At 56.6% G+C, this 25123-nt stretch overlaps 1 protein-coding gene across 2 annotated transcripts in view; it reads left to right on the top strand.

The window, feature by feature from the left end:
* Positions 1-1798: 1798 nt before the first annotated feature.
* The window catches only part of TXNRD2 (thioredoxin reductase 2), a gene marked incomplete at its 3' end in the record, with an annotated part of 44335 nt that continues 21010 nt past the window's right edge, over positions 1799-25123 (top strand). Inside the window, exons 1-10 of one of the 2 annotated variants that reach the window (XM_080717511.1) lie at positions 1799-1865; positions 6028-6096; positions 6979-7035; positions 7842-7986; positions 8905-8979; positions 10483-10561; positions 11784-11846; positions 13194-13264; positions 21166-21185; positions 22848-22939. In XM_080717511.1, the coding sequence (XP_080573637.1) occupies positions 7901-7986; positions 8905-8979; positions 10483-10561; positions 11784-11846; positions 13194-13264; positions 21166-21185; positions 22848-22939 (486 nt within the window). In that variant the 5' untranslated portion in view covers positions 1799-1865; positions 6028-6096; positions 6979-7035; positions 7842-7900. Of the gene's footprint in view, positions 1866-6027; positions 6097-6978; positions 7036-7841; positions 7987-8904; positions 8980-10482; positions 10562-11783; positions 11847-13193; positions 13265-21165; positions 21186-22847; positions 22940-25123 lie in introns of those variants that run through there. The other variant, XM_080717512.1, reaches the window with a different exon arrangement.

Below are 25123 nucleotides of genomic sequence, written 5' to 3'. Positions count from 1 at the left end.
CCTCCGCCTTCCAAGAACAGGGATTACAAGACCGCAGCTAATGCAGACTGTTTGGGTTTTTAGTTTTTAGGGGGAGGGTACTGGAGATCAAACACAGGTGCATTCTACCTCTGAGTGTACCCCCAGGTTTTTCTTTTTTTGTGTGTATGTGTGCTTTCATGGGTGCATTATAGTCTGACATCATAATGTAAATCAATGATATACGTGTACCAGTTGTTTTTGAAACAGGGTGTTGCTAATTTGCTGGGCTGGCCTCATACCTATAATTTGCCTGCACCCCAAGTATTGGGAATACAGGCATCCACCAGGCCTATCTAACACTAACAGGGTTTTCGGTTTTTCTTCTGTGTGTGTGTGTGTGTGTGTGTGTGTGTGTGTGTGCGCGCGATACTGGGGATTAAACTCAGGGGCATTCTACCTCTGAACGACACTCCCAATCATTATATATATGTAATTTTTTTTAACTAAATTACAGAGGCCTCACTAAGTCGCTGAGGCTGGCCAGGAACCTGGGCTCCTCCCGCCTCGGCCTCCCAAGTACTGGCATTCCAAGCGTGCACCGCCACGCCTGGCTAACACACCAACAGCTTTAATAGTTCAAGACTGCATGGCCCTAGCCCCAGCTCCCTTTAGAGCGCCTGCCGCAGAAGGAAACGAATTTCCTGTAGGATCCAGAGAGGCTAAGGATAGTCCCCAGCTGCCGAGGGAGGATAGCGCCGAGGAGCCCTCCCGGCGGAGACAAACCCTCCTCCCCACCGGGGCCGCGCCCCGCGAGGATTCCTACTGAAGCCCTCTCTCCTCCCCGCGGTGCACAAATCAAGACTGGCCTGGGCTCTTGGCCCTGCCCTCGGCGGTCCCTGAGTACAACGTCTTTCTACTTTACCCGGCGGCCGGAGGTGTTGGGCTCCCCGCTCCGCCCAGGCCCGCGTCCCGCCGAGTTGAGCGCGGTGCTCAGCCGGCGCCCGGCCAGGTCAGTCTGCCGGCCGCCCGGGTGGCTTCCTGGTCCATGTTTCCTTAACACCGAGCGGGGAGAGGCTCCCGAACTCCACCCGCCCAGGCGCGGGGGTCGAGGGCCTGGGGCCCCCCTGGCCGGGGCAGCCATCCCTGCTAAGTCCTCCAGGAAGGGGCCTGCGGAGCGCACCTCCCCGCGCACCTGGGGCTCCGCAGCCCCTCCCGGGCCGAGCCCCCGGCCCCGGGGTCTCATCCTACCCCCCGAGACCCCCGGCCCCGGGGTCTCATCGCCCCCCCCCAGCCCCCCAGCTCCGGGGTCTCATCGCCCCGAGACCCCCCAGCCCCGGGGTCTCATCCACCCGAGCCCCCAGTCCCGGGGTCTCATCGCCCCCACCCCCGAGACCCCTGCGCCCCGGGGTCTCATCGCCCCCACCCGAGACCCCTGCGCCCCGGGGTCTCATCCCCCCCCCCGACCCCCAGCCCCGAGGTCTCATCCCCCCGAGCCCCCCAGCGTCTCATCCCCCCTCCACCCCCCGTCCCCAGCCCCGGGGTCTCATCCACCCGAGCCCCCAGCCCCGGGGTCCCAGCCTCCCAGCCACGGGGTCTCATCCCCCGAGCCCCCAGACCCGGAGTCTCATGCACCCCAGCCCCCCAGCCCCGGGGTCTCATCCCCCGGAGCCCCCAGCCCCGGCTCGGATCCCGCTCCCGCCTCGGCGCCCCCCGGACCCGGGGGCCCGTCGGGGTCCAGACCCCCACGCGGCCCTGCCCCCCCCGGCCGCGCAGGACTCACGCTCGGCGCAGGCGGCGCGGCGGGCAGCCCGGGGCCTGGCTCGGCGGCATGGCGGCGCTGCGGCCCGGGGCGCGCTTCCGCTGGCCGCCCGCGGCATGGGCGCGCGGGGCGCGGGGCGCCGCAGGTAGGGCGGGCGAGGGGCGAGGGGCGAGGGCCGGGGCGGGGGTCCCCGTGGGGGCGGGGGGCCCGCGGGTTCGGCTGGCGTGCCGGCGGAGGCGGGCGTCCCCGGGCGGCGTCCCCGGGCGCTGTGCACTCAGGGCGGCACAGGGGTGAGGTGTGCACATGGGGTGCGTGGTGGGCTGCCCCCGGGACACACAGTCCGTTGGCCCCGGTCGGGCGTCCGTGCCGTGCAAGGGGGCTGGGCAGTTCTCCCGGGGTGTCCAGGCACTGTGGGTAGAACTGCCTCCACCCTGACTCAGGAGTCAGACCTGCCTCTCCCCAGGTGGGGAAACTGAGGCCGGGCCTTTTCCGAGCATTCTCCAGGAGCTCTCCCAGGCCCCACCTCCCAGCCCAGTAGTCACTGGACTCCTGACCAGGATGTTTCAGCTGTCGAGGTCGCTAGGCTCCCATGGGCAGCTGAACACAGCAGGTGCTTACTACTTGCACATGTGGGAATGAGTGTGGGGAACTGGAGGCCAGTGGGGCCTGAGCACTGAGCCTCGGGGGTGTGTGTGTGTTACTGGGATCGGACCCAGGGCCTTCTGCCTCCCAGCCGGTTTTTGTTTTTTTCTGGTGGTACTGGGGACTGAGGTGCATTCTACATCTGAGCTCCCCACACCCCACCCGATGTTTCTATTTTTTGTTTTGAACGGTCTCATTAAGTTGTGGAAGGCCTAAGTTGCTGAGGCTGGCTGCGAACCTGCTAACCTCCTTTCCCAGCCTCCCCAGTACTGGGATGACAGGTGTGCACCATAGTGCCCACTGCCCCGCTGTCTTCTGTTGGCCTCAGAGGCTCTTTGACCCACCTAGGACAAGAGTTATTAACTTGGAGAGACTTGAGCAGAGGCTGGGCTTGGGGTCATGCAGAAGGCTCCACACTACACCCTGTAGGTCAGAGCCACCACGACTGTGATGGTCTGGCCAGGCCCAGGCCTGTCCCCGCCCCAGTGCCAGTCCCTCTGGGAGTGAGCATGGACAGGTCAGGCCGTCTTCAGGATGGTGGCTGTGAGGGTCAGGTGGGCCAGCGGTGGGCTGAGGGGGCTGGCAGGTCGCTGCTGTGTAAGTGGGCAGAGCTGTTACTCTTTAGACCTTGGGACACTCGGGTGCTGGAGACAGCCTGTGGCCCCGGGAGGCCCTCACCTCAGCGAGGCGGAAGCTGAGGGCCCTGCGCCGGCCCCGTGCAGACCTGCTGACCCCTGGGCCCTGGCCCAGGCACCCGTTGCAGTGTGTGTCTGGTGGGGACACTCATGTGGATCAAAGGCTTTTTAGGGGCATGGTGGCCACGTGTGTAACCGGTTCTCAGGAGGCCGAGACAGGAGGATGCCTCTTGAGGCTAGCCTCAGCAGCTTGGCAAGGCCCTGCTTCATTGCTTGTTCCTGGTACTGGGGTTGGACCCATGGGTGTTCTACCTTTGAGCCCCTGCCCTTATTTTCTTTTATTGGTGGTAGTGGTGATTTAACCCAGAGCTACATCCTCTGCCCTCTTTTTATTTTTTGTTTTGAAAAGGATCTCGCTGAGTTGCTGAGGCTGTCCTCAAGCCTGTGATCCTCCTGTCTCAGTGGTACAGCACTGCCTAGCACGTGTGAGGCCTGGTGTTCAGTTCCCAGCACCACGGATAATAAAAAAGACCAAAAGTATGAATAAAAGGTCAACCAAGGAGAGCCGTCCTAGTGGCTGTGAGCCCAGGGCCGTCGGGGGCAGGAGGCCGCACTGCCCAGGGCTCCGGCCCCAGGCGTGCCCGGGTGCTGGCTGTGGGCTGATGTGACCACTCAGCAGTGGTTTGGGGTTTCCTCCACTTCGGCCCCAGGCTTCTCTTTCGGAGCAGGCACCCCCACCAACCCGTTTGCGCTTGGGAGTGGCGGATGTACCCCTTGAAGGGGACCGGGCTGACAGCTGCTGTCCCCTGTCCCCTAACTCCTGCTGAGGAGGAGCCTCAGGAGCCAGGCGGGTGGCGCACACTTGTAACACCAGCACTTGGGAGGCTGAGACAGGAAGATCGCAGGTTCGAGGACAGCCTCAGCAAGTAGTGAGATTCTCATCAACTTAGACCCTACTTCAAAATAAAAATAAAATAGGGTCAGAGGTATAGCTCAGAGGCTGAGTGCCCCAGGGTTCAATCTCCAGTACCACAAAACAAACAAACAAACAGGTAGTGCCGGCACGCCTGGCCTCCTTGGTGCTGAAAGGCAGATAGGCTGGACTCGCAGAACCCTCTGTGCAGCCCTCTTCCAAGCGCTTATCAACCGGGTGTGTACAGGGAAGAGCAAATGGCCGAGATAAGCCCAGGGAGCTGCTCCCCAGGTCTCGTTCCCAAGCACCCCAGTGCAGGGCCCGGTACCTAGCGGGGTCTTCCACACGCCCTGGCCACCGCCATAGCAAGCAGAGGCAGCCAGGGCCCTGTGCTGGGCTTCGGAGACCCTGCCGGTGGCGGATTGGACAGCGTCCGCCATGAAGGTAGGAACCTTCGGCAGGACAAAGCCCTCCCCTCCCACCCCGCCAAGTGGCGGGAAAAGAGGACAGCCAACCTTGTTCTTCCCTGTCCTTGGTTCTCAGCTCCCAGCAGATCCCCTGGAATGAATACAACCCTTAAGAGACCTTCACACCGGGCGTGGTGGCGCACGCTTGTCATCCCCGCGCTTGGGAGGCTGAGACAGGAGGATCGCACGGGTTCGAAGCCAGCCTCAGCTACTTAGTGAGGCTCTCAGCAACTTACTGAGACCCTGTTTCCAAATAAAATATAAAAAAGGTCTGGAAGTATAGCTCGGAGGTAGAAAGCCTCTGGGTTCCACCCCCAGTACCACCAAAAAAAAAAGAGAGAGAGAGAGAGGCCTTCACCGAGTGCGGAGTGGGGTGTGCGCCGGCTGGGGCTGGGCCTCAGGCCCTGTGCGCACACACGTGGCTCAGGTGCTTGGCTGGGTCCAGCTGCGGGCCTGGCCAGCTGCAGGCCTGGGTGGTGGCCCTGCTCTGCCCCCACAGACGGGTGATTTCCTGTTATTTCTTCCTTGATTGGTGCCTGGTGCCCCCCTGCCCGTGCCCGCGTGCCCTGTGGCTGGCCCAACCTAGCAGCCCAAGGCCTCACGCCAGGAAGGCTCTGAGCAGCCCGGCACACCAAGTGTGGTGCTCTGCCCGGCCTCCACACGCCAGGCACGCTTTGAGTCCTCCTTTTTATTGGTACAGGGATTGAGCCAGAGGCATTCTACCTCTGAGCTACACCCCCAGATCTTTTATTATTATTTGTGGCACTGGGGGTTGAACCCAGGGGTGTTCTGAGCTACTCCCCCAGCCCTATTTCATCCGTTTTTTTATTTATTTGTGTAGACACAAATTTATTTATTTATTAGACTAGAGAGCCTTCTACCTGTAGTCTAAATCCACAAATCCACAGCCCTTTTTCTTTTTGGTGGTACTGGTGGTAGAACTCAGGGGCTTTCTACCTCCGGGCTATACTCCCAGACTTATTTTTTTTTAATATTTTATTTGGAAACAGGGCCTCGCTAAGTAGCTGAGGCTGGCCGCGAACCATGATCCTCCTGTCTCAGTCTCCCAAATGCTGGGATTACAAACATGCACCACCATGCCTAGCCTATTTTATTCTTTTTACTTTGAAACAGAGTCTCACTAAATTACAAAGGGCCTCATTACCTAGTTGAGGCAGTGATCCTCCTGCCTCAGCCTCCCAAGTACTGGGTTGACAATATGCCACCATGCCCAGCTAACGTGTTTTAGTTCTGTGTCTAGCCCAGAATACTAAACCAAGCTAAGGTCCTGAGAAGTCCTGCCAGGGTGTGGTGGGGCCATCTTTACAAAAGCCTGTAATCCTAGAACTTGAGGGGCTGAGACGGAATCAGGACAGACAATGTAATGAGACCCTGCTTCAAAACAAAAAATACAGCCGGGCGGGGGATGTGGCTGGGAATAGACGGCCCGAGGGCCGATCCCCACGCCTCCCCCAAACGCTGGCTCTGGCTGGGCTCCTCCTGGGCGCGTCCGGGCCTCTCTGCGCTGATGCCGGTCTGACGCGTCCGGGCCTGGCTGCCACGGGACCGACCTCTCTCCTGATAAAGCAGGCCATATTGCTTGTCCATCCAGGGCGGCCTGCCCACCCTCACGGCCCTTCTCTTCCCCAGCAGGGCAGCAGGACTTCGATCTCCTGGTGATTGGCGGGGGGTCTGGTGGTTTGGCCTGTGCCAAGGAAGGTATGTATCTGTCCCGTGTCCCTGTGGCTGGCGGGGCCTGGAATCCCTGGGGTTCCTCTGGCCAGGGCGGCACTGGGGGACTGGCCTCAACCGCCTGGCAGCCTCCTGCCGAGCCCTGCTCCCCACTGTGGCCCCACATTGGCAGTGCCTATGGCCACGGTCACACTGGAGTCCTCTCAGTGCAAGTCCTGGACCTCGAGGGTCTGAGCCAGCCACGAAAGCCCCGCCCGGTGTTCTGCACATAACTTCCAGAAGGTCCTAGTACCCAGTTGGGTGTGGCGACGCGGTACTTGGGAGGCTGAGATAGGACGATCGCGGGTTTGAAACAGCATTTCGCTAAGTTGCTCAGGCCAGCCTCGAACCTGTAATCCTCCCATCTCAGCCTCCCAAGGACTAGGATTCCAGGTGTGTGCCTTCATTCCCGCTTTCAGAGGTAGAACTATGAGTGCTTAAGCCTGTTGCCGGATGAATGATCTGAATGCGTTTGCTGGGTTGTAACTGCAGGCCGGCTGCGGCTGGGCGGCAGGGCTCTGGGGACGTGGCCTTGGTGACTGTCCCTGGGCTCTCCTCGCTCCCGCTCCTCCCCCTGCCCCGGTGACGGCTCCCTGTGGATCCGGCCAGCTGTGGCTGACCTCTGAAACCACGGGCAGAATCAGCTTTTTGTCCTGCAGGCTGTTCTTGTCAGTCTTGAGGAGCGCTGACTCCCACCCAGGACGGTGTGGAGCTGGCGGGCCGCGTGGCGGGCAGCGTGGCGGGCACCGTGGCGGGCCGCGTGGCGGGCAGCGTGGCGGGCCAGGGCGCAGAGCAGACGCGGGGTCACCAGCCTGCGGCCGCTGGCCCAGCCCTGCCCGCCTCTCCCTCGCCTCCTCCCTGTCGTTCCAGCCGCTCAGCTAGGAGGGAACGTGGCTGTCGTCGATTACGTGGAACCTTCTCCCCGAGGTAGGCATCCCTGGTCCTGGGAAGGGGCGGGCCGTGCCCAGCGCGAGCAGAGGTGGATGAGCTGCCAGGCTTCTGCGTCCTCTTCTCTCCTCTCCTCTTCTCTTCTCTTTTCTTCTCTTCTTTCCTCTCTCTCTCTCTCTCTCTCTCTCTCTCTCTCTCATTCTTTTTTTGGTACTGGGGACTAAAGCATGTGCATTTGAACTCCACTCTACACCCTCAGCCCTTTTTATTTTGAAATAGGGTTTCACTAGGTTGCTGAGGCTGTCCTCGAACCTGCGATCCTCCTGTCTCAGCCTCCCAAGTACTGACTGGGATTCCAGTGTACACCACTGCGCCCAGCTTATATTTTATCTTGGGACAGTCTCGCTAGGTTTCTGGGAGCCTCACTAGGCCGCTGAGGCTGGTCTCAAAGCTGTGGCCCCTCCCCCACAAGAGGCTCTGAAGGCTGGGGTGCAGGAGGCTCAGGGCCCCCGAGTCCACGCTGGGAGGTGCTACTGAGGTGGCAGAGTGCTTGCCTAGCTGCTGTGGGTGAATGGAGTCCCCGCCCCACAGCAAAAGAGAAACACCCAGCCGGCCGTGGTGGCGCACGCTTGTAATCCCAGCATTCGGGAGGCTGAGACGGGAGGATCGCGGTTCGCGGACAGCCTCAGCTACTTAGTGAGACCCTCTGCAACTCAGTGAGACCCTGTTTCAAAATAAAGAATAAAAAATAGGGCAGGGGGTGTAGCTTGGAGGTAGAAGGCCCCTGGGTTCCATCCCCACTCTCGCCAAAATAAGAAAAAGAAAAAAGCTTTCTGATGTCACAGGCACCCGCTGGGGCCTCGGCGGCACCTGCGTCAACGCGGGCTGCATCCCCAAGAAGCTCATGCACCAGGCGGCGCTGCTGGGGGGCCTGATCCGGGACGCGCCTCGCTACGGCTGGGAGGTGGCCGGGCCCGCCCGGCATGACTGGTGAGGAGCCCGGCGTTCTGCCCTTTGCCGCCGCGTGGGGAGGAGGGGCATTCTCACCGACCCCCGTGGGGGCTGCCTCGGCCCCTGGGCGGGCTCAGCCGGGCGCCCCCGGCCTGCACCAGACTCTGGCAGGTGTGGGAGGCCTGCTCCTCTCCTGGGCGGAGCCCAGGGGTGCTGCCAGTGACCTCCAGTGTCCAGCACCGCCCGACCGGGCCCTAAGGGCCCTGGGGGCGGGAGCAGAGGAACAGAAGGCCGCGTCTGCATGGCTCCTCTGCGAAGGAGACGTGGCGGCGGCGGCGCAGGGCTGTTCTCGGAGCTCGCACGCTGGGCAGGTGGCTCGGGGGGCTCCGGGGCAAGCCACTGCCCGCCAGGCGGGACTTTCCAGACAGTCACGCTGTGCCGCGGCACCCGTTTCGTGATCATTTTCTTGGTGGGAGAAGGTTTGGCATGAGGGGATGGGCGTCACTCTGTGCATTTTGGGGGGGGGTCAGGAGATTGAACCCAGGGTCATTCGACCTCTGAGTTACACCCCCAGCCCTATTTTTTACTTTTTATTTTTTGAAACAGGGCCTCACTAAGTAGCTCAGGCTGGCCTCGAACCTGCGATCCTCTTGTCTCAGCCTCCCAAGGACTGGGATTACAAGCGGGCGCTACCATGCCCAGCCTTTTGTCTTTTTTTTGGTGATACTGGGGGTGGAGCCCAGGGGCTTTTCTACCTCTGGGCTATATTCCCAGACCTATTTTATATTTTATCTGGGAACAGGGTCTCACTAAGTTGCTGAGAGCCTCACTAAGTAGCTGAGGCTGGCTTCGAACCCGTGCAATCCTCCTGTCTCAGCCTCCCGAGCGCGGGGATGACAAGCGTGGCCACCACACCCATTTGTCATGGTTTTGATGTTCGGTTTCATGTATGAACAGGAAGAAAATGGCAGAAGCTGTGCAGAACCACGTGAAGTCCCTGAACTGGGGCCACCGTGTCCAGCTGCAGGACAGGTACTGAGCCCACCCAGGGCACCGCGTCCCTGGCGGCGCTCACTGGCCTCCTGTGGGGCCACTAGAACACCGGCCCTTGCTCCGGGTGGGGTACAGATCAGGAGTGGACAGGGTGTGGGAAGTGGGGTGCCACGAGCCACAGCCAAGCAGAACGAGGACGGTCAGGAGGGCGTGGAGAGAGGAGGAAGGGGCTTCAGGGCCTCCTGGTTCCTCGCGGGCAGCGGTGCTGCGCCCTTGGAGCCGGGGAAGCCGGACCCTTGCCCGCTGCCTGGAGCTGAGTCACACCACGCCGTCGTGTGTTAGGGTTTTTTTCCTCTTGATCCTAAAAATTAAACCCAGGGCTGTCCTACCTCTGAGCCACACTCACAGCTCTTTGTGCGTGTGTACGGTACTAAGGATTGAACCCAGGGCCCCTTTTTTTTCCGGGTCTGGGGATGAAACCCAGGGGCATTCTACCACTGAGCTACACCCCCTGCCCAATTTTATATTCTTTATTTTGAAACCGAGTCTCACTGAATTGCAAAGGGCCTCACTAAGTAGCTGAGGCTGTCTGCGAACTGTGATCCTCTGGTCTCAGCCTCCTGAGTGCTGGGGTTACAAGCGTGCTTGTAACTTCTAACTCTGAGCTTTATCCCCAGACCTTTTTATTTATTTCTTGTTTTGTTTTATTGATTTTTTTTTTTTTTTTTTTTTTTTTGGTGGTACTGGGGTTCCTGGAAACTCTTCTACCTCCGGGCTACACTCCCAGTCCTATTTTTATACTTTTTTATTTGGAAACAGGATCTCTTAAGCCAGCACGGCTGGCTTCGAACCTGCGCAATCCTCCTGTCTCTGCCTCCCAAGCGCAGGGATTACAAGCGTGCGCCACCACGCCCAGCTTATTATTTCTTGTTTTGAAACAGGATCTCGCCAGATTATTGACAGTCTACTATACTGCTGAAGCTGTCCTCAAACCTGCGATCCTCCTGTTTCTGCCTCCCAAGTACTGGGATTACAGATGTGTGCCATTGTGCCCAACTACATATATGTATGTTTGAATCTTGCTGAGTTGCCGAGGCTGACCTCACACCTGTGATCCTCCTGTGTCAGCCTTCTAATTACTGGGGTGACAGACCTGGGCAACACACCTGGAAGTTTGTTTTTGTTTTTTGTTGGTCCTGGGATGAAACCGGGTTCTCACACATGCTAGGCCAGCGCGCTGCCTCTGAGCTGCACCCCACAGCTCACCTGTGAGCTGCCTGGACAGTACTGCCCATCTGATCCGGTTGCCAAGGTAAAGTGCAGAGGAGCCGGGCGTGGTGGCGCGCGCTTATAATCCCAGGACTTGGGAGGCTGAGCCAGGAGGATCGCAGTTCATGGCCAGCCTCAGTATACAGTGAGACCCTGCTTCGAAAATAAAATAGGACTGGGTTTGTAGCTCATGGTTCAATCCCCAGTATCACAAAGAAATAGATAAATGGAGTGCAGAGGAAATATTTGAAGGTGTTTGCTTTTATTTTGCAGAAAGGTCAAGTACTTTAACATCAAAGCCAGCTTTGTCAACAAGCACACGGTCTGTGGCGTCACCAAGGCTGGGAAGGAGGTGAGTGCCCGCTGGGCCCTGGGGCTCCCGCCAGGTCATTCTTGTTTTGTTTTGTTTTATGAGACTGGGAATCGAATCCAGGGGCACTCTACCTCTGAGCTAAACCCAGCCCTTTTTAGTTTTTATTATGTATCTGCAGTACTGAGGATGAGCCGCGAGGGCTCTGCCACTGAGCTACGTCCTTTCTTTTTTTTTTTTTCTTTTTTTTTTTTTTGGTGATACTGGGTTCCTGGAAGCCCTTCTATCTCCGGGCTACACTCCCAGACCTATTTTATATTTTTTTATTTGGAAACAGGGTCTCAAGCCAGCGAGGCTGGCTCCGAACCAGCGCGATCCTCCTGTTTCCGTCTCCCAAGCACGGGGAATTCCAAGTGTGTGCCACCACGCCCGGCCACAACCCTTTCTATTTTGAAACAGGGTTTTGCTGAGATGCAGAGGTGGGCTTGGACTTGCAATCTTCCTGTCTCAGCCTCCCAAGAACTGAGGTTTGCCCCCAAACCCGGCGTAATAATTTATTTTGAGACAGGGTCTCAGTCAGCTGCTGTGGCTGGCCTCAGAGCTGCGATGCTCCTCTTAGCCTCTCCAGTACTGGGGCTAAGGTGTGCACCACCACACCGCTTCCTCTCAGGCCATCTCAGGGCCGTGGGTCCAGCCTGGCCAGCCTGGTGCAGTAAGAACCACTGCTGCTTCAGGATGGCTGGGCAGGGATGGGGCATGAGCTGGGCACAGTACTTTCTTAGCATGCGCGAGGTCCTGGGTGCCATCTCCAGCTCATAGTGAGACCTTGTTTCAAAATAAAAAAATAGCCGAGTGTGGTGGTGCACACTTGTCATCCCAGCATTTGGGAGGCTGAGATAGGAGGATCACGGTTTGAAGACAGCCTCAGCTACTTAGTGAGGCCTTTTGCAACTCAGTGAGATGCTGTTCCAAAATAAAGAATAAAAAATAGGGTTGGGGGTGTAGCTTGGAGGTAGGATGCCCCTGGGTTCCAGCCCCAGTACCGCAAAAAAATAAAAAAAGTAATAAAGTAAAAAAATATAAAAGGGCTGGGGTTGGTAAAACTAAAGTGTCTGCCTGTCCCTCTGCCTGCCCCTCGTGCCTGGCAGGTCCTCCACGGGCCCCCGTGCTGGCCGGGGTCCACGCTGCAGCAAGGGGCCAGCATTGGGGCCTTCCTGGGAGCGACCAGTGTCGTTTGACCTGCGGCTCTCTGGTTTATTCTCAGACTCTGCTTTCGGCCAACCACATCGTCATCGCCACGGGGGGGCGGCCGAGGTACCCCACACACGTGAGTGTCCCCTAGGCCGGCCGCTCCTGGGCCCCCCACGCGAGAGCCCGCCGCCCTCCCTCCTCCCGGTCCCCACCGCCTCCTGCCTCGTCGGCGCCCTCATCACGGCTGCAGCTGGCTCCAGCGACCTGCGTGGCTGGACCCCGGCGCGCCCGGCCCTCGAAGCGCCTCTCTAGCCAGCCCCTGGCTCGCGCCGGGCCTGGGCCTCGCCAGTGTCCTTCCTCTTCTCTGTCTGTCTCTCCTCTCCTCCTGCTCATCCTCTCCTCCTTGCTTATCTTTCTCCCTCTTTCTTTTTTTTTTTTTTTTTGGTACTAGGGGTGGAACCCAAGGGCATTCTACCACCTCTGAGCTACATCCCCAGCCCTTTTTTTTTTTTTTTTTTTTTTTTTTGTGATATTGAGGATGGAACCCTTCTACCTCCGGGCTACACTCCCAGACCTATTTTATGTATTTTTTATTTGGAAACAGGGTCTCTTAAGCCAGCGAGGCTGGCTCTGAACCTGCGCGGTCCTCCTGTCTCCGCCTCCCAAGCGCGGGGATGACAAGCGTGCGCCACCACGCCCGGCGGGTTTTTTACTTTGAAACAGGATCTGGCTGAGTTGCTGGGACTGACCATGAGCCTGGGTCCTCCTGTCTCCGCCTCCCCAGCGCGGGGATCACAGCGTGCGCCACTCGCCCGCTCTTCTGTTTGTTAAGCAGTGGGGTCTCACGGTGTAGACCAGCCCCAAACTCCGGGGCTCGGGACGCTCCTGCCTGAGTGGCCGGGGCTCCAGACACTGGCAGCAGACTCTCCCGGCCCTTCTGAGACCCCATCATTGACAACTCACTTTTTCTTTAATCTCAAAATGGGAATATAAGCGGGGCATGGTGGTACATACCCATAACCCCAGTGCTTCAGAGGCGGAGTTAGGACAATCGGTAGTTTGAGGCCAGCCTTATCAACGTAGACCCTGTTTCAAAATAAAAAGTAAAAATGTCTAGAGGTATAATGACAGAAATAGAAATTCCCTGATTTCAATCCCTAGCACTAAAAAAAAAAAAAAAAGAAAGGTGGGGGAATATTCAGGATTTAAGCTTTTTTTTTTGTACTAGGGATTGAAACCAGGGGTATTCCACCTTTTAGCTTCACCCCCAGTCCTATTTTATTTTGACAGGGCTCACTAAGCTCTTGAGGGCCTCCCTGCGTTGCCGAGGCTGGCCTCAAACCTGCAGTCCTCCTGTCTCAGCCCCCGGAGTACTGGGATTGTAGGTGTGCGCCAGCTTGTCGGGTTCCAGGCCTCCTCTGTGAGGAGGTCCCTGGGTGGACCCGAAGGCGGCCTTGCCACAGCAGCCACTTTTCCTCGACAGATCGAAGGTGCCTTGGAATATGGAATTACAAGCGACGACATCTTCTGGCTGAAGGAATCCCCTGGAAAAACGTAAGGCCGGGCGTGAGGCGGGGGCTGGTGCTCAGGGGTTCTGTCCCGCTCTGCAAGGGAAGGGAAGGGGGCCGCCAAGTGTGCCCTCTGTCGATGAACTCTGCCCCCGGGTCACAGGCAGGAGCCACAGCCAGTGCATGGCTGTCATCCCGTACTCAGGAGACTGAGACGGGAGGATGGCAGGGTCAAGGACAGCCTCCGCAAGTAGTGAGACCTCCATCAACCTAGCCAGGCACTGCTTCAGAATGAAAAATGACAACGGCTGGGGATATCAGCGTTCGGTCCCCAGTACTACCAAAAAAAAAAAAAAAAGGAGAAAGGAAAGGAAGGAGAGCGAAAGGAGAAAGGAAGGACGGAAGGAGAAAGGAGAGAGAAGGCAGCCAGCCGGCCACTCATGGTCTAGGTCGGCAGTCGTGCCGCAGGGCGCCCCAGCGGGCTCCTTCGGGACCTCGGGAGGCCGCAGTCACATGTCCCCACTGTCCCGGGGCCAAGTGGACAGAGCCTGAGCGCCGGAGCCGCGCAGGCCGGGGGGCTGCTGCCTTGGGGGCCGTGGGACTTCAGTGTGCAGGGAGCGGAGCGGCCGCCAGGGGGCGGCAGAGGCCTGGTCGTTGGCAGAGCCGCTGACCGGACTGGGGGGCGTGTGTGCGTGTGTGCGCGCGTGTGTGCGCGTGTGTGTGCGCGTGTGCATGCGCGGAGCATGAGCTGGAGTCTCGTGGTGCGGGCTGTACCTCGCCCCGCCGGCATCTTTCTCCTCGCTAGAAACGCAGCGACAGCTGTGACAGGCGTGTGTGTCATCACGAGTGTGCCTTTATATCTATCTCTTAGTTTTAAACGTCGTGGTCGGCCGGGTGCTGTGGTGCACACGGTTTGGTTTGGTTTTGTGGTGCTGGGAATTGAACCCAGAGGCTTCTACCTCCAACCTGCACCCCAGCCCCATTTTTATTGCTTTTATTTTTTAATTTATTTATTTATTGAGGTTTTGGGAATGGAACGCAGGGGCGTTCTGCCTCTGACCTACACCCCAGCCCTATTTTTATTGTTTTTATTTTTAATTAATTTATTTATTTATTGAGGTTTGGGGGATGGAACGCAGGGGCGTTCTGCCTCTGAGCTACACCCCCAGACCTATCTTTTAGTCCCTTTATTTTTGGAACAGGGTCTTGCTGAGTTGCGAAGGGCCTCGCTAGGTAGCTGAGGCTGTTTGCGCCCTCGATCCTCCTGGCTCCGCCTCCTGAATGCTGGGATGACGAGTGTGCGCTGCCACGCCCGGCTTTGTGGTGCACACATGTGACCCCAGTACTGGGAGGCTGAGACAAGAGGATCACAGGTTTAAGGACAGCCTCAACAACTTAGTGAGGCCCTGTTTCAAAATAAATGCGTAGCTTAGGGCCCGGGTGTGGTGGTGCACGCTTGTAATCCTCACGCAGGTTCTCAGCCAGCCTCAGCTACTTAGTGAGACCGTTTCCAAATAAAATATAAAATAGGTCTGGGAGTATAGCCCGGAGGTAGAAAGCCCCTGGGTTCTATCCCAGTACCCCCCCACACACACAAACGTGTGGCTTAGAGGTAGAATACTCAGGTTTCACTCCCCAACACCAAAAAAACTGGTGAAATATGCATAATATAAGATTTACCATTTGACTTTTTTTTTAGTCAAGGATGCTGAATCCAGAGGTAATCTACCACTGAGCACCATCTGCAAACCCTCTTTATTTTTTGTTATTATTGTTATTTTTTTGTGTCTGTGGTACTGGGGGTCCAACCCAGGGGCATTCTACCTCCAAGCTATACCCCAGCCCTATTTTTTATCTTTATTTTGAAACAGGGTCTCACTGAGTTGCAGAGGGCCTCACTAAGTAGCTGAGGCTGTCCGCGAACCGCGGTCCTCCTGTCTCAGCCTCCTGAATGCTGGGATTACAAGTGTGCGCCACCACGCCCGGCTTATGTTTTTGTTTTTGTTTTTTTGAGACAGGGTACAGGGCCTCACTAAGTTGGCCTCAAGCGTGCAATCCTCCTGCCTCAGCCTCACAATTATGTGGGGTTATAGGCCCAGCCCCCCAGCCCCTTATCTGTTTCTTCAATCTTTGACCGTCTGCTGTGTATTTGTTGGTGTTCTTGAGACCTTGCAAGTGAGTGTGTGTGAGCGTGTGCGAGCGTGTGCGCGCCGCCGTACCCCTGGCGGCCGTGCCTGGCGGCTTTTCTCTTTTTCATCTCTTCCTCGTCTCCCAGCTGGGAGGGCCCGTGTCTTAGGCACTGCGGATTCTCTTAGCTGTTCACACCTTTTAACTTGCATGACAGACTTTTTTAAATTTTTGGTGGTACTGGGGGTAGAACCCAGGGGCTTTCTACCTCCGGGCTATACTCCCAGACCTATTTTATGTTTTATTTGGAAACAGGGTCTCACTAAGTTGCTGAGAGCCTCACTAAGTAGCTGAGGCTGGCTTCGAACCTGTGCGATCCTCCTGTCTCCGCCTCACAAGCACGGGGATTACACGCGAGCGCCACCACGCCCGGCATACTTTTTTTTTTTTTGTAGGTGTAACTTAAATCTCCTTTTACACTTATTGGCCTTTAGATTTATTATGTGTTCGTAAAGGCCTCCCCACCTCCAAGGCCCTTTTTAAGTGTCTGTGTTGTCCTGCAGGGCTGACACCATTTGAATTTTCTCTCACGTGCTGGGGGTGACTTGGCTCGGCTGCCGGACACACATCTGAAAGCGCCGCCTCCTCGTGGGACCTGCCAGAGGGCTGCCCAGTTTTTAAAACTTATTAATTTTCGCCGGGCGTGGTGGCGCATGCTTGTAATCCCCGCGCTTGGGAGGCGGAAACAGGAGGATCGCGCAGGTTCGAAGCCAGCTGTGCTGGTTTGAGACCCTGTTTCCAAATAAAAAAATATAAAATAGGTCTGGGGGTGTAGTCCGGAGGTAGAGGGTTTCCAGGAACCCCAGTACCACCAAAAAAAAAAAAAAAAAAAGTAACATTGAAGGCCAGGCGTGGTGGCGCACGCTTGTAATCCCCGCGCTTGGGAGGCGGAGACAGGAGGATCGCGCAGGTTCGAAGCCAGCCTCAGCTACTTATTGAGGCTCTCAGCAACTTAGTGAGACCCTGTTTCCAAATAAAGTGTAAAATAGGTCTGGGAGGATAGCCCGGAGGTAGAAAGCCTCTGGGTTCCACCCCAGTACCACCAAAAAAAAAAAAAAAAAAAAAAACTTCTTAATTTTCTTGCACGCTGATTTTTCTGTTTCTCTTTCCTTTTTGTATTGTCAGTACTGGGGATCGAACTCGGGGTTGCTCACCCCTGAGCTGCGCCTGGCACTTTTGATTTTGAGACAGGATCTCAGTACGTTGCCCGGGGGGGGGGGCCTCCGCATAGCCTTCTCCTGCCGCGGCCTCCGGAATCGCTGCGCCTGGCACGTTGAGTCCTCTTGGTGTTAATCTACTGATGGCTTCCAGCTCTCTGTAACCATTTGTGTGCTGGACCGTCGTGCGGTGGCCACGCACACAGCAGCCCAGGAGGCCCGGCCCTGCGGCTCCCCGTCCCGCCGAGGCCTCGGGGCGCGCCGCAGCCTCCGCTCAGGATAGAGCAGTGCCCTCCTTCCTGCCTTGCCTTCCTGCCTTGCCTTTTCTCTTTCCTTCCTTCTTCCTTCCTTCCTTCCTTTCTTTCTTTCTTTCTTTCTTTCTTTCTTTCTTTCTTTCTTTCTCTTTGTTGTTTGTCTGAGTATGGAACCCAGGGGCATTCGACCTCTGAGCTTCACCCCAGTCCTATTTTGTATTCTTTATTTTGAAACGGGCTAAGTAGCTGAGAACTGGGATCCTCCTGTCTCGGCCTCCCAAGGGCTGGGATCACAAGCGTGGCCGCCACACCCGGCTCTTCTTTCTTCTTTTCATTTTTTGTTGTTTTGGTGTGTGTGTGACACTGAGAAGTGAACCCTGTGCTCTAGCACTGAGCTACGTCCCAGCCATTTGTTTATTTACTTATTTGCATTTATTTATTTATGAGGCAGGGTCTGAGTTGCCCAGGCTGGCCTCACACTTGGAACCCTCCTGCCCTAGCCTCCTGAATCACTAGAGTTCAGGTGCCACGGTGCCTGGCTTACTGTGCGTGCGTGTGTGTGTGGTGTGTGTGTGTGTGTGTGTGTGTGTGTGTGTGTGTGTGTGTTTTACTGGGCATTCAACCCAGGGGCATTCTACCTCTGAGCTACACCCCCAGCCCTTTTTATTTTTCATCTTGAAGCAGGGTCTCACAAGGTTGCTGAGGCTGGTCTCTAACCTCTCTGATCCTCCTGTCTCAGCCTCCCAAGTACTTAAAGGAATGTGCCACCACTCCTGGTTCAAAACCAGCATTTTCTGAGTCCTAGCACCCAACTTCTGGGGACGGACTCGGGGCCATGGCTGTACCCGGCAGCCAGGCCCGGGAAAGGCCTGCCCAGCGCGGGACCTCTGCGTGCGACCGTGTACGAGGGGCAGCCCTCGGCTAGGAAGTCCTGGCCCCAGATATTTTGGTCAGGAAAGAAACTGCACTGTTTATTTTCTTCAGAAAAGAAAATTTAGAAGATTTTTTTTTTCTTTCAAACTCTTTCCTTTAGAAGGAATCTAGGTATGTTATTGTTTAAGAAAAAAAAGTGTTTGCAATGTATCAGTCACCCGTTTAGTTCTGAGCGTGATTTATGTGAGGAAATGGTTTTTTTAAAATTAAGCTGGAGATATATCCCTGCACGATGCTTCTGTGAAACGCGGCTTTTGTCCGCGCTGTTAATGCAAGTTGTAACAGTGTGATGTAGGAGGGAGTGTTTACATGTTACATTCCACTGGCGCAGTCAAAATAAGCCCGGAGGGTCTACAGTAGCATTGCTGTATTTTATCAGCTTGGGCTGGGCCAGGGGGGCTCCCGCTCGCACTCGGAGGGGCTGTTTCTGCCAGATTTATTTGCCTTATAAATATTCCTCGTGTTTATTTTAACTCGCCTTTAAAACGGAGCTGAAATTAATATGGACCCAGGCTGCCCCTCTGGCCCCACAGTGCCTCCTGAGCCGGGGGGCCTCTTTTGTGTGTGGCACGGGAGATTGGACCCAGGAGCACTCTACCTCTGAGCTACACCCCAGACCGATTTTATTTTATTGTTATTTCTCATTTGTTTTTATGTCATTTTATTTTATTTTATTTTTGGTCCTAGGGATTGAACTGAGAGGTAGTCAGTCTACCTCCAAATTAAATCGCTAGCCCCGTTCCATCTTTGCTTTGAAACAGGGCCTTGCGAAGTGGCCGAGGCTGGCCTCAAACCTTTGATCCTCCTGTCTCGGCCTCCCCAGGCGTGCCTGGCCACACTGGACTGGAGGGGAGGGACATCGTGGCTGCTCCCTTTCTGGGGGTTGGCCCGAGGGTGGGGGGGGGGTAGCCGTAGGCCTGTGTCTGGAGCAGGCGTCACACCTTGGCAGCCCTGCCCAGGCCAGGCGGCCTCCAGTGCGGAGGGCACCGCAGCAGCAGCAGCAGCAGCAGGCAGGCTCCTGGCCTCCCACCGCTTCTTAAAAATCAATCTATCGCCGGGCGTGGTGGCGGACGCTTGTAATCCCCACGCTTGAGAGGCTGAGACAGGAGGATCGCACAGGTTTGAAGCCAGCCTCACCTACTTAGTGAGGCTCTCAGCAACTTAGTGAGACCCTGTTTCCAAATAAAATATAAAATAGCCGGGCGTGGTGGTGCACGCTTGTAATCCCCGTCCTTAGGAGGCTGAGACAGGAGGATCGCGCAGGTTTGAAGCCAGCCTCAGCTGCTTAGTGAGGCTCTCAGCAACTTAGTGAGACCCTGTTTCCAAATAAAATACAAAATAGGTCTGGGAGTATAGCCCGGAGGTAGAAAGCCTCTGGGTTCCACCTCCAGCACCACCAAAAAAATAAAAATCAAAATAAATCAAAATAAATCTATATTTCTTTCTTTCTTTTCTTTGCAGTACTGGGGATTGAACCTAGGGACATTCTGCCTCCAAGCTACACCTCAGCCCTGATTAATTAATTAATTAATTTTGCAGTGCTAGGGATGGAACCCAGGGGCATTCTACCTCTGAGCTACACCCCCAGCCCTATTTTTATTCTTTAATTTCTGAAACAGGGTCTCACTGAGTGGCAAAGGGCCTCACTAAGTAGCTGAGGCTGGCTGTGAACGGCGATCCTCCTGTCTCAGCCTAACCAAGTGCTGGGATGACAAGCGCGCCACCGCGCCCGGCTCCTGTGCCTCTGGCTTGGGCTGCCTAGGCACACCTCTGCGGTCGCCGGGTCTGCCGGAGGCGCTGGGCCCTTCCTCGCCCTCCAGGCCGGCTGAGCAGGTGCAGGGCCGGCAGGGCCTCCTTGCGGCCGGCCAGCCCGGGTGGCTCCGTCCCAGCCGAGGCAGCCACGCGCCAGCCGCTTCCCGCAGGGCGCCTACGCCAGTGTTCCGAGGGTGCGCTGCTTCTGAAATGGAATTATGTCATTAGTACCTGCTGGGATTAGCGCTGACACGGGCTTATCCATCCTGACATCACCTCCTCCTGTTCAAAGCAGATGGGCGAGCTGACGGCCACCCACGCGGCGGGACTGCTGCTTCTCTGTTTTGGTGGAGTAGAGATTAGACCCAGGGCGCGCGGCTGCTGAGCTACGCCCAGCCCCTTCTTATTTTCTGGGTTTTTAAAAATTCTTTCTTTCTTTCTTTCTTTCTTTCTTTCTTTCTTTCTTTCTTTCTTTCTTTCTTTCTTTCTTTTGGTGACGTTGAACCCAGGGACATTCTACCTTCAAGCTCCAGCCCTATTTTTTTTGGGGGGGGGCACTGAGAATTGAATTCAGGGGCATTTACCTCTGAGCTACACCCCCAGATAACTTTTATTTCACCTTTTGAAACAGAGTCTCACTGGGTTGATTAGAGTCTCCCTATTTGCTAAGGCTGTCCTTGAACCTGCAGTCCTCCCATCTCACCCTCCAAATACTGGGATTACAAACATGTGTCAATCCTCAATACAAGAAATAGGGTCGTGCTAAATTGCTGAGGCTAGCTAGCCTCAAACCTGCAATCCTCCTGTCTTAACCTCCCAAGTACTGGGATTACATGTGTTCTCCCTTACACCTGGCCCTTTTTATTTTTTAATTTATTTTGTCTTTTTAAATTAATTATTTTATTTATTTATTTTGTGGAATTGGGGGTTGAATCCTGGGCATTCTACCCTATTTTTTCTTCTTCATTTTGAAACAGAGTCTCACTAAGTTGCAGAGGGCCTCACTAAGTGGCTGAGGCTGGTTGTGAACCTGTGATCCTCCTGCCTCGGCCCCTCAAATCCTGGGTTTACAGGTGTAATCCAGCACGCCCACTCTCTGTTGGGTTCTAAGCCTGTTCTCCAGCATGTGTGTGCGTGTGTCTGTGTGACGTGTGTGCGTGTGCATGGGCATACATTGTAAGTGTGTGTGCAGGGCGGTGTGGCTGCGTGTGTGTGTGTGTGTGTGCGCGCACATCATGCATCTGAGTGCGTGGTGCAAGGGTGTGGTATGTGTGCATTTGTGCACATAGCTCTGTGTCGGTGCATGTGCATGCGTGTGTGTGCACGTGTGCCCACACATATGGAATGGGGTTGAGACACTTTCAGTGGGGCCTGGCGTCCGGAGGCCCCTTCATGGGTGCCCTCAGTCCCTGCTCCTCGGGGCGTGCCTTCCAGCCCTGGTCCCAGCGCGATGGCGGGGCGGGCGGGCGGGCTCGTGGGCTGCCCCTTCCGCCCCGGCCGAGGCGCGGGCCGTGGCTTTGTTCCTGGGGATGTCCTGTTTGAGCAGTCGGCCTGGGCGCCTCGGCTGATCAGGTGCCGGCGTGGGGCTGAAGGGGCCGCCCCTGTCGTGGCGCGGGTGATGACCCGCGGGCACGCACTTGACACGCTGTCTGTTTTGCTCACAGGTTGGTGGTCGGAGCCAGCTGTATCCTTCACTGGCGGGCAGTGGCTGCCCGGGCGGGGACTTGTCCCTGGCTTCCAGGTGCTCTCCTCGCAGGGCGCCTTGCCCTGTGCCTGGCGCAGCCTCTTAGCCGTGGCCGGGCTCCCGGGTTCTTCCCGAGCGAGCCGGCTTGAGTGCTGGACGAGCCGAGCCGCGGCCTGCCCTCGAGAGCAGCGGCCTTTCCTGGAAGGAGCCATGGAACCAGAGGGTCAAGGGAGGAGCCCCGGGGCCCATGGTCAGGGCGGGATGTCTGAAGGAAGATGGAAGGTCTGGACCCGGGTGAGTGCAGGCCGGAGGCCACGGCTCGTGCCTCCCACGGCTCCACTCGCTGGGCCCGGCCACAGCTCTCCGGCGCCCTGGGCCCCGCGGGGTGCAGGCCCAGCCCTGGAGACTAAACTGTAGCCCCGAGGAGCTGCCTTGCAGAGGCACTGGCCGGCGGGCACCGTGGCACACACCTACAGTCCTAGCACGAGGCTGGGACAGGAGGAGCACAACTTTTACGCCAGTCATCAGGAAACTTAGCGAGACTGTTTCAAAATTAAGCCCAGTGTGCTGGCTCATGCTCGTTATTCCAGTACTCATGAGGCTGAGACAGGATCGTAGGTTCCCGGCCAGCCGCAGGTGTTCGGTGAGGCCCTATTTCAAAGTAAAAAAAAGGAAATAGGGCTGGCAGTGTAGCTCAGAGGTAGAATGCCCCTAGGTATACTCCCCAGTACCAAAAATAAATACAAATAAATATGAAAGATAAAATAGGAATTAAAAAATAAAATAGGTCTGGTCGGGCGTGGTAGTACACACCTGTAATCCCAGTACTTGGGAGGCTGAGATAGGAGGGCCAAAGATTCATGGCCAGCCTCAGCAACTTGGTGAGGCTCCCCGCAACTAGTGAGACCCTGTTTCAAAATAAAGAATAAAAAATAGGGCTGAGAGTGTAGCTTGACAGTAGAATGCCCCTGGGTTCCATCCCCAATACCAAAATAAATAAGCAAACAATATAAAAGGTCTGGCAGAGCATGGTGGTGCACACCCACGATCCCAGGATGTGGAAGGCTGAGGATTGCATGCTAGCGGCTTAGAAATTTAGCAAAATCCTCAGCAACTCAGTAAGACCTGTTTCAGAAAATAAGAGTGGTTAGCCAGGCATGGTGATGCACGCTTGTAATCCCCACACTTGGGAGGCTGAGACAGGAGGACCGCGCAGGTTCGAAGCCAGCCTCAACTAGCTTAAGAGACCCTGTTTCCAAATAAAATATAAAATAGGTCTGGGAGTGTAGCCCGGAGGTAGAAAGCCCCTCGGTTCCACCCCAGTGCCACAAAAAAAGAGAGAAAGTGCTGGTGATATAGCTCGGTGGTAAAGGGCCCCTGGGTTCCACTCCTAGTACTGCAAAATAGATAAATATAGGGCTGGAGTGTAGCTTGGAGGTAGCATGCCCCTGGTTTATTCCCAGCAAAACACACACACACACACACACACACACACACACACACACACACACACGGGCTGCAAGCGGGGGCAGGCGGTGCCTTCGTGGCCTGGGGGCTCTGCAGCTGACTGACGTCCGTGCTCCTGGGCTGGCAGTGGCCGGGTGGCTGTGGCCCATCTGTTCTGAAGTTGGCCTCGCGTGTTCCTTACCCCGGCACTCACAGACGTGGCCCTGGAGTGCGCTGGCGTCCTCACGGGGGTCGGACTGGACACAACTGTCATGGTGCGCAGTATCCCGCTCCGGGGCTTTGACCAGGTACGAGCCACCCCTGCCCTGCGGAGCCCCGCCCCAGGGGTGGCCGCTCCCCTGCCCTCCCTGCGCATGCGCTGTGTGCTGGCGTGGGCTGGAGCGAGGCCTGGGCCTTGGAGCTGCCAAGGTGGTGCATGCCTATAATCCCAGTACATGGGAGGCTGAGACGGAGGGTTGAGGGTTCAAGGCCAGCCTCAGCAACTTAGCAAGACTTTTTAAAATTAAAAATAAAAAAGCAGCCGGGCGTGGTGGCGCACGCCTGTAATCCCCGCGCTTGGGAGGCAGAGACAGGAGGATCACGCAGATTCAAAGCCAGCCTCGCTGGCTTAAGAGACCCTGTTTCCAAATAAAATATAAAATAGGTCTGGAAGTGGAGCCCAGTGCCTGGAGGAAGAAGGGTTCCATCCCCAGTACCACCAAAAAAAAATCAAAACTCTGGTGGTGTGGCTCAATGGTAGAATGCCCCTGGGTTGATTCCCCAGCGCCACACACACACACACACACACACACACACACAGTCTGCTTGCCACTCTCAAGATGTCAGGTACTCCGTGTCCCCACCAAGGAGGACCATCACCGTCTGCACAGCCCCGGGTTGGGACGGGAGACGGACTTCCCTCACACAGGCCCGGCAGGCACCAGAAGGCACCAGGAGCTGGGCTGCCCCCTCCTGGCCCCAGCTCCACCCCAGCGCTGCACACGCTCCAGCCAGACTCAGCCTCCACCCCTTGCCGCCTCCGTGCGGGGAGGCCTCTCCACGTGGGGCGCTCACACCAAGCCCCTGCGGTGGTCTAATGCGCAGCGTCCAGCTGCAAAAGGTTGTGTGGGGAGGCCGACCCGGGAGACTGTGCATGAAGGCCAGGTCCACAGAGGCCGAGCTGCGGCTTGGGCGGCTCGGGGACCCGGGTGCAGCTCCAGGAGGACCAGCCGCCCCAGCAGAGAGGCCATGAGGCCGTGGAGCTGCTGGGCCCTGGGCAGGCCCAGCGCTTGCCTGGGAGGCGACAGTCCCGGCAGGCCTCAGAGGCCTGGGTGGGGGGACAGGCAGCCACCCTCACCTGGGACAGCTGGCCATCCCGGCACACGGCTCCTCCGCGGAGTCCAGGGGAGCTGGCTCGTCACACAGATGTCAGAAGATTTAAACACCACTTTCTTCCCCGTGAGAAGCAGCTGTGGCTAGTCTCACTTGGTATGGAACCCAGAGGCGGGCTGCCTCCGCGCTACACCCCAGCCCCTTAATTTTTGTTTGTTTATTTGTGTGTGTGTGTGTGTGTGTGTGTGTGTGTGTGTGTGTGTGTGTGTGTGTTATTGGGGATGGAAACCAGGAGCATTCCACCTCTTGAAACAGGGTCTCACTAGGTTGGTGAGGATCTCACTACTGGTTGAGACCGTCTTCAAACTTGTAGTCTCAGCCTTCCACATACTGGGATTACAGGTGTGTGCCACCATGCCCGCCTTCTTTGTTTTATTTATTTATTTATTTATTTATAAATAGGATCTCAGCTAGGTGTTTTGATGCGTGCTTGTAATCCCAGTTATTGGGAGGCTGAGACAGGAGGATCATGGATTCCTGGCCAGCCTAGCTACTTAATGAAGCTCTTTGCAACTTAGTGAGACCTTGTTGCAAAATAAAAAATAGGGCCTGGCATTTGGGAGGCTGAGACAGGAGGATTGTGGTTCGCGGCCAGCCTCAGCTACTTAGTAAGGTCCTTTGCAACTCAGTGAGACCCTGTTTTAAAATAAAGAATAAAAAGTAGGGTTGAGGATATAGCCGGGGACAGACTGCCCCTGAGTTCCATCCCCAGGACCCCCCCACACACACACACAAATAGAAATAGGAAGTTACTAAGTTGCTGAGGCTGACCTCGAACCTGTGATCATCCTGCCTCAGCCTCCCAAGTGCTAGGGTTACATCCGCGTGCCACCGTGCCAGGCTTGCCCGGGCCTCTTGAGCTGGGCGGCAGGACCTGGCCCCTCTGCCCTTCAGTCTGCGCTGTCCGCTGCCTCTGCGTCTCTCAGGGGGTAGAGTCCCAGCCCCCTGGTGGCGTTCAGGGTGGGGTGGGTCACACTGCTTAGGGACTGTGTGGGGAGAGGGGACCTTCTGCTGGGCCGGGACAGCGTCCCCAGGATTTGAGGCTTCTGCCACCGCTATGGTGGCAGTACCTAGAGGAAGCCATGAGCCGTGCACCTGAG

The sequence above is a fragment of the Muscardinus avellanarius genome, assembly GCF_963383645.1.
Source record: "Muscardinus avellanarius genome assembly, chromosome: 21".
NCBI lineage: Eukaryota > Metazoa > Chordata > Mammalia > Rodentia > Gliridae > Muscardinus > Muscardinus avellanarius.
This window is presented reverse-complemented; position numbering and strand designations above follow the sequence as displayed.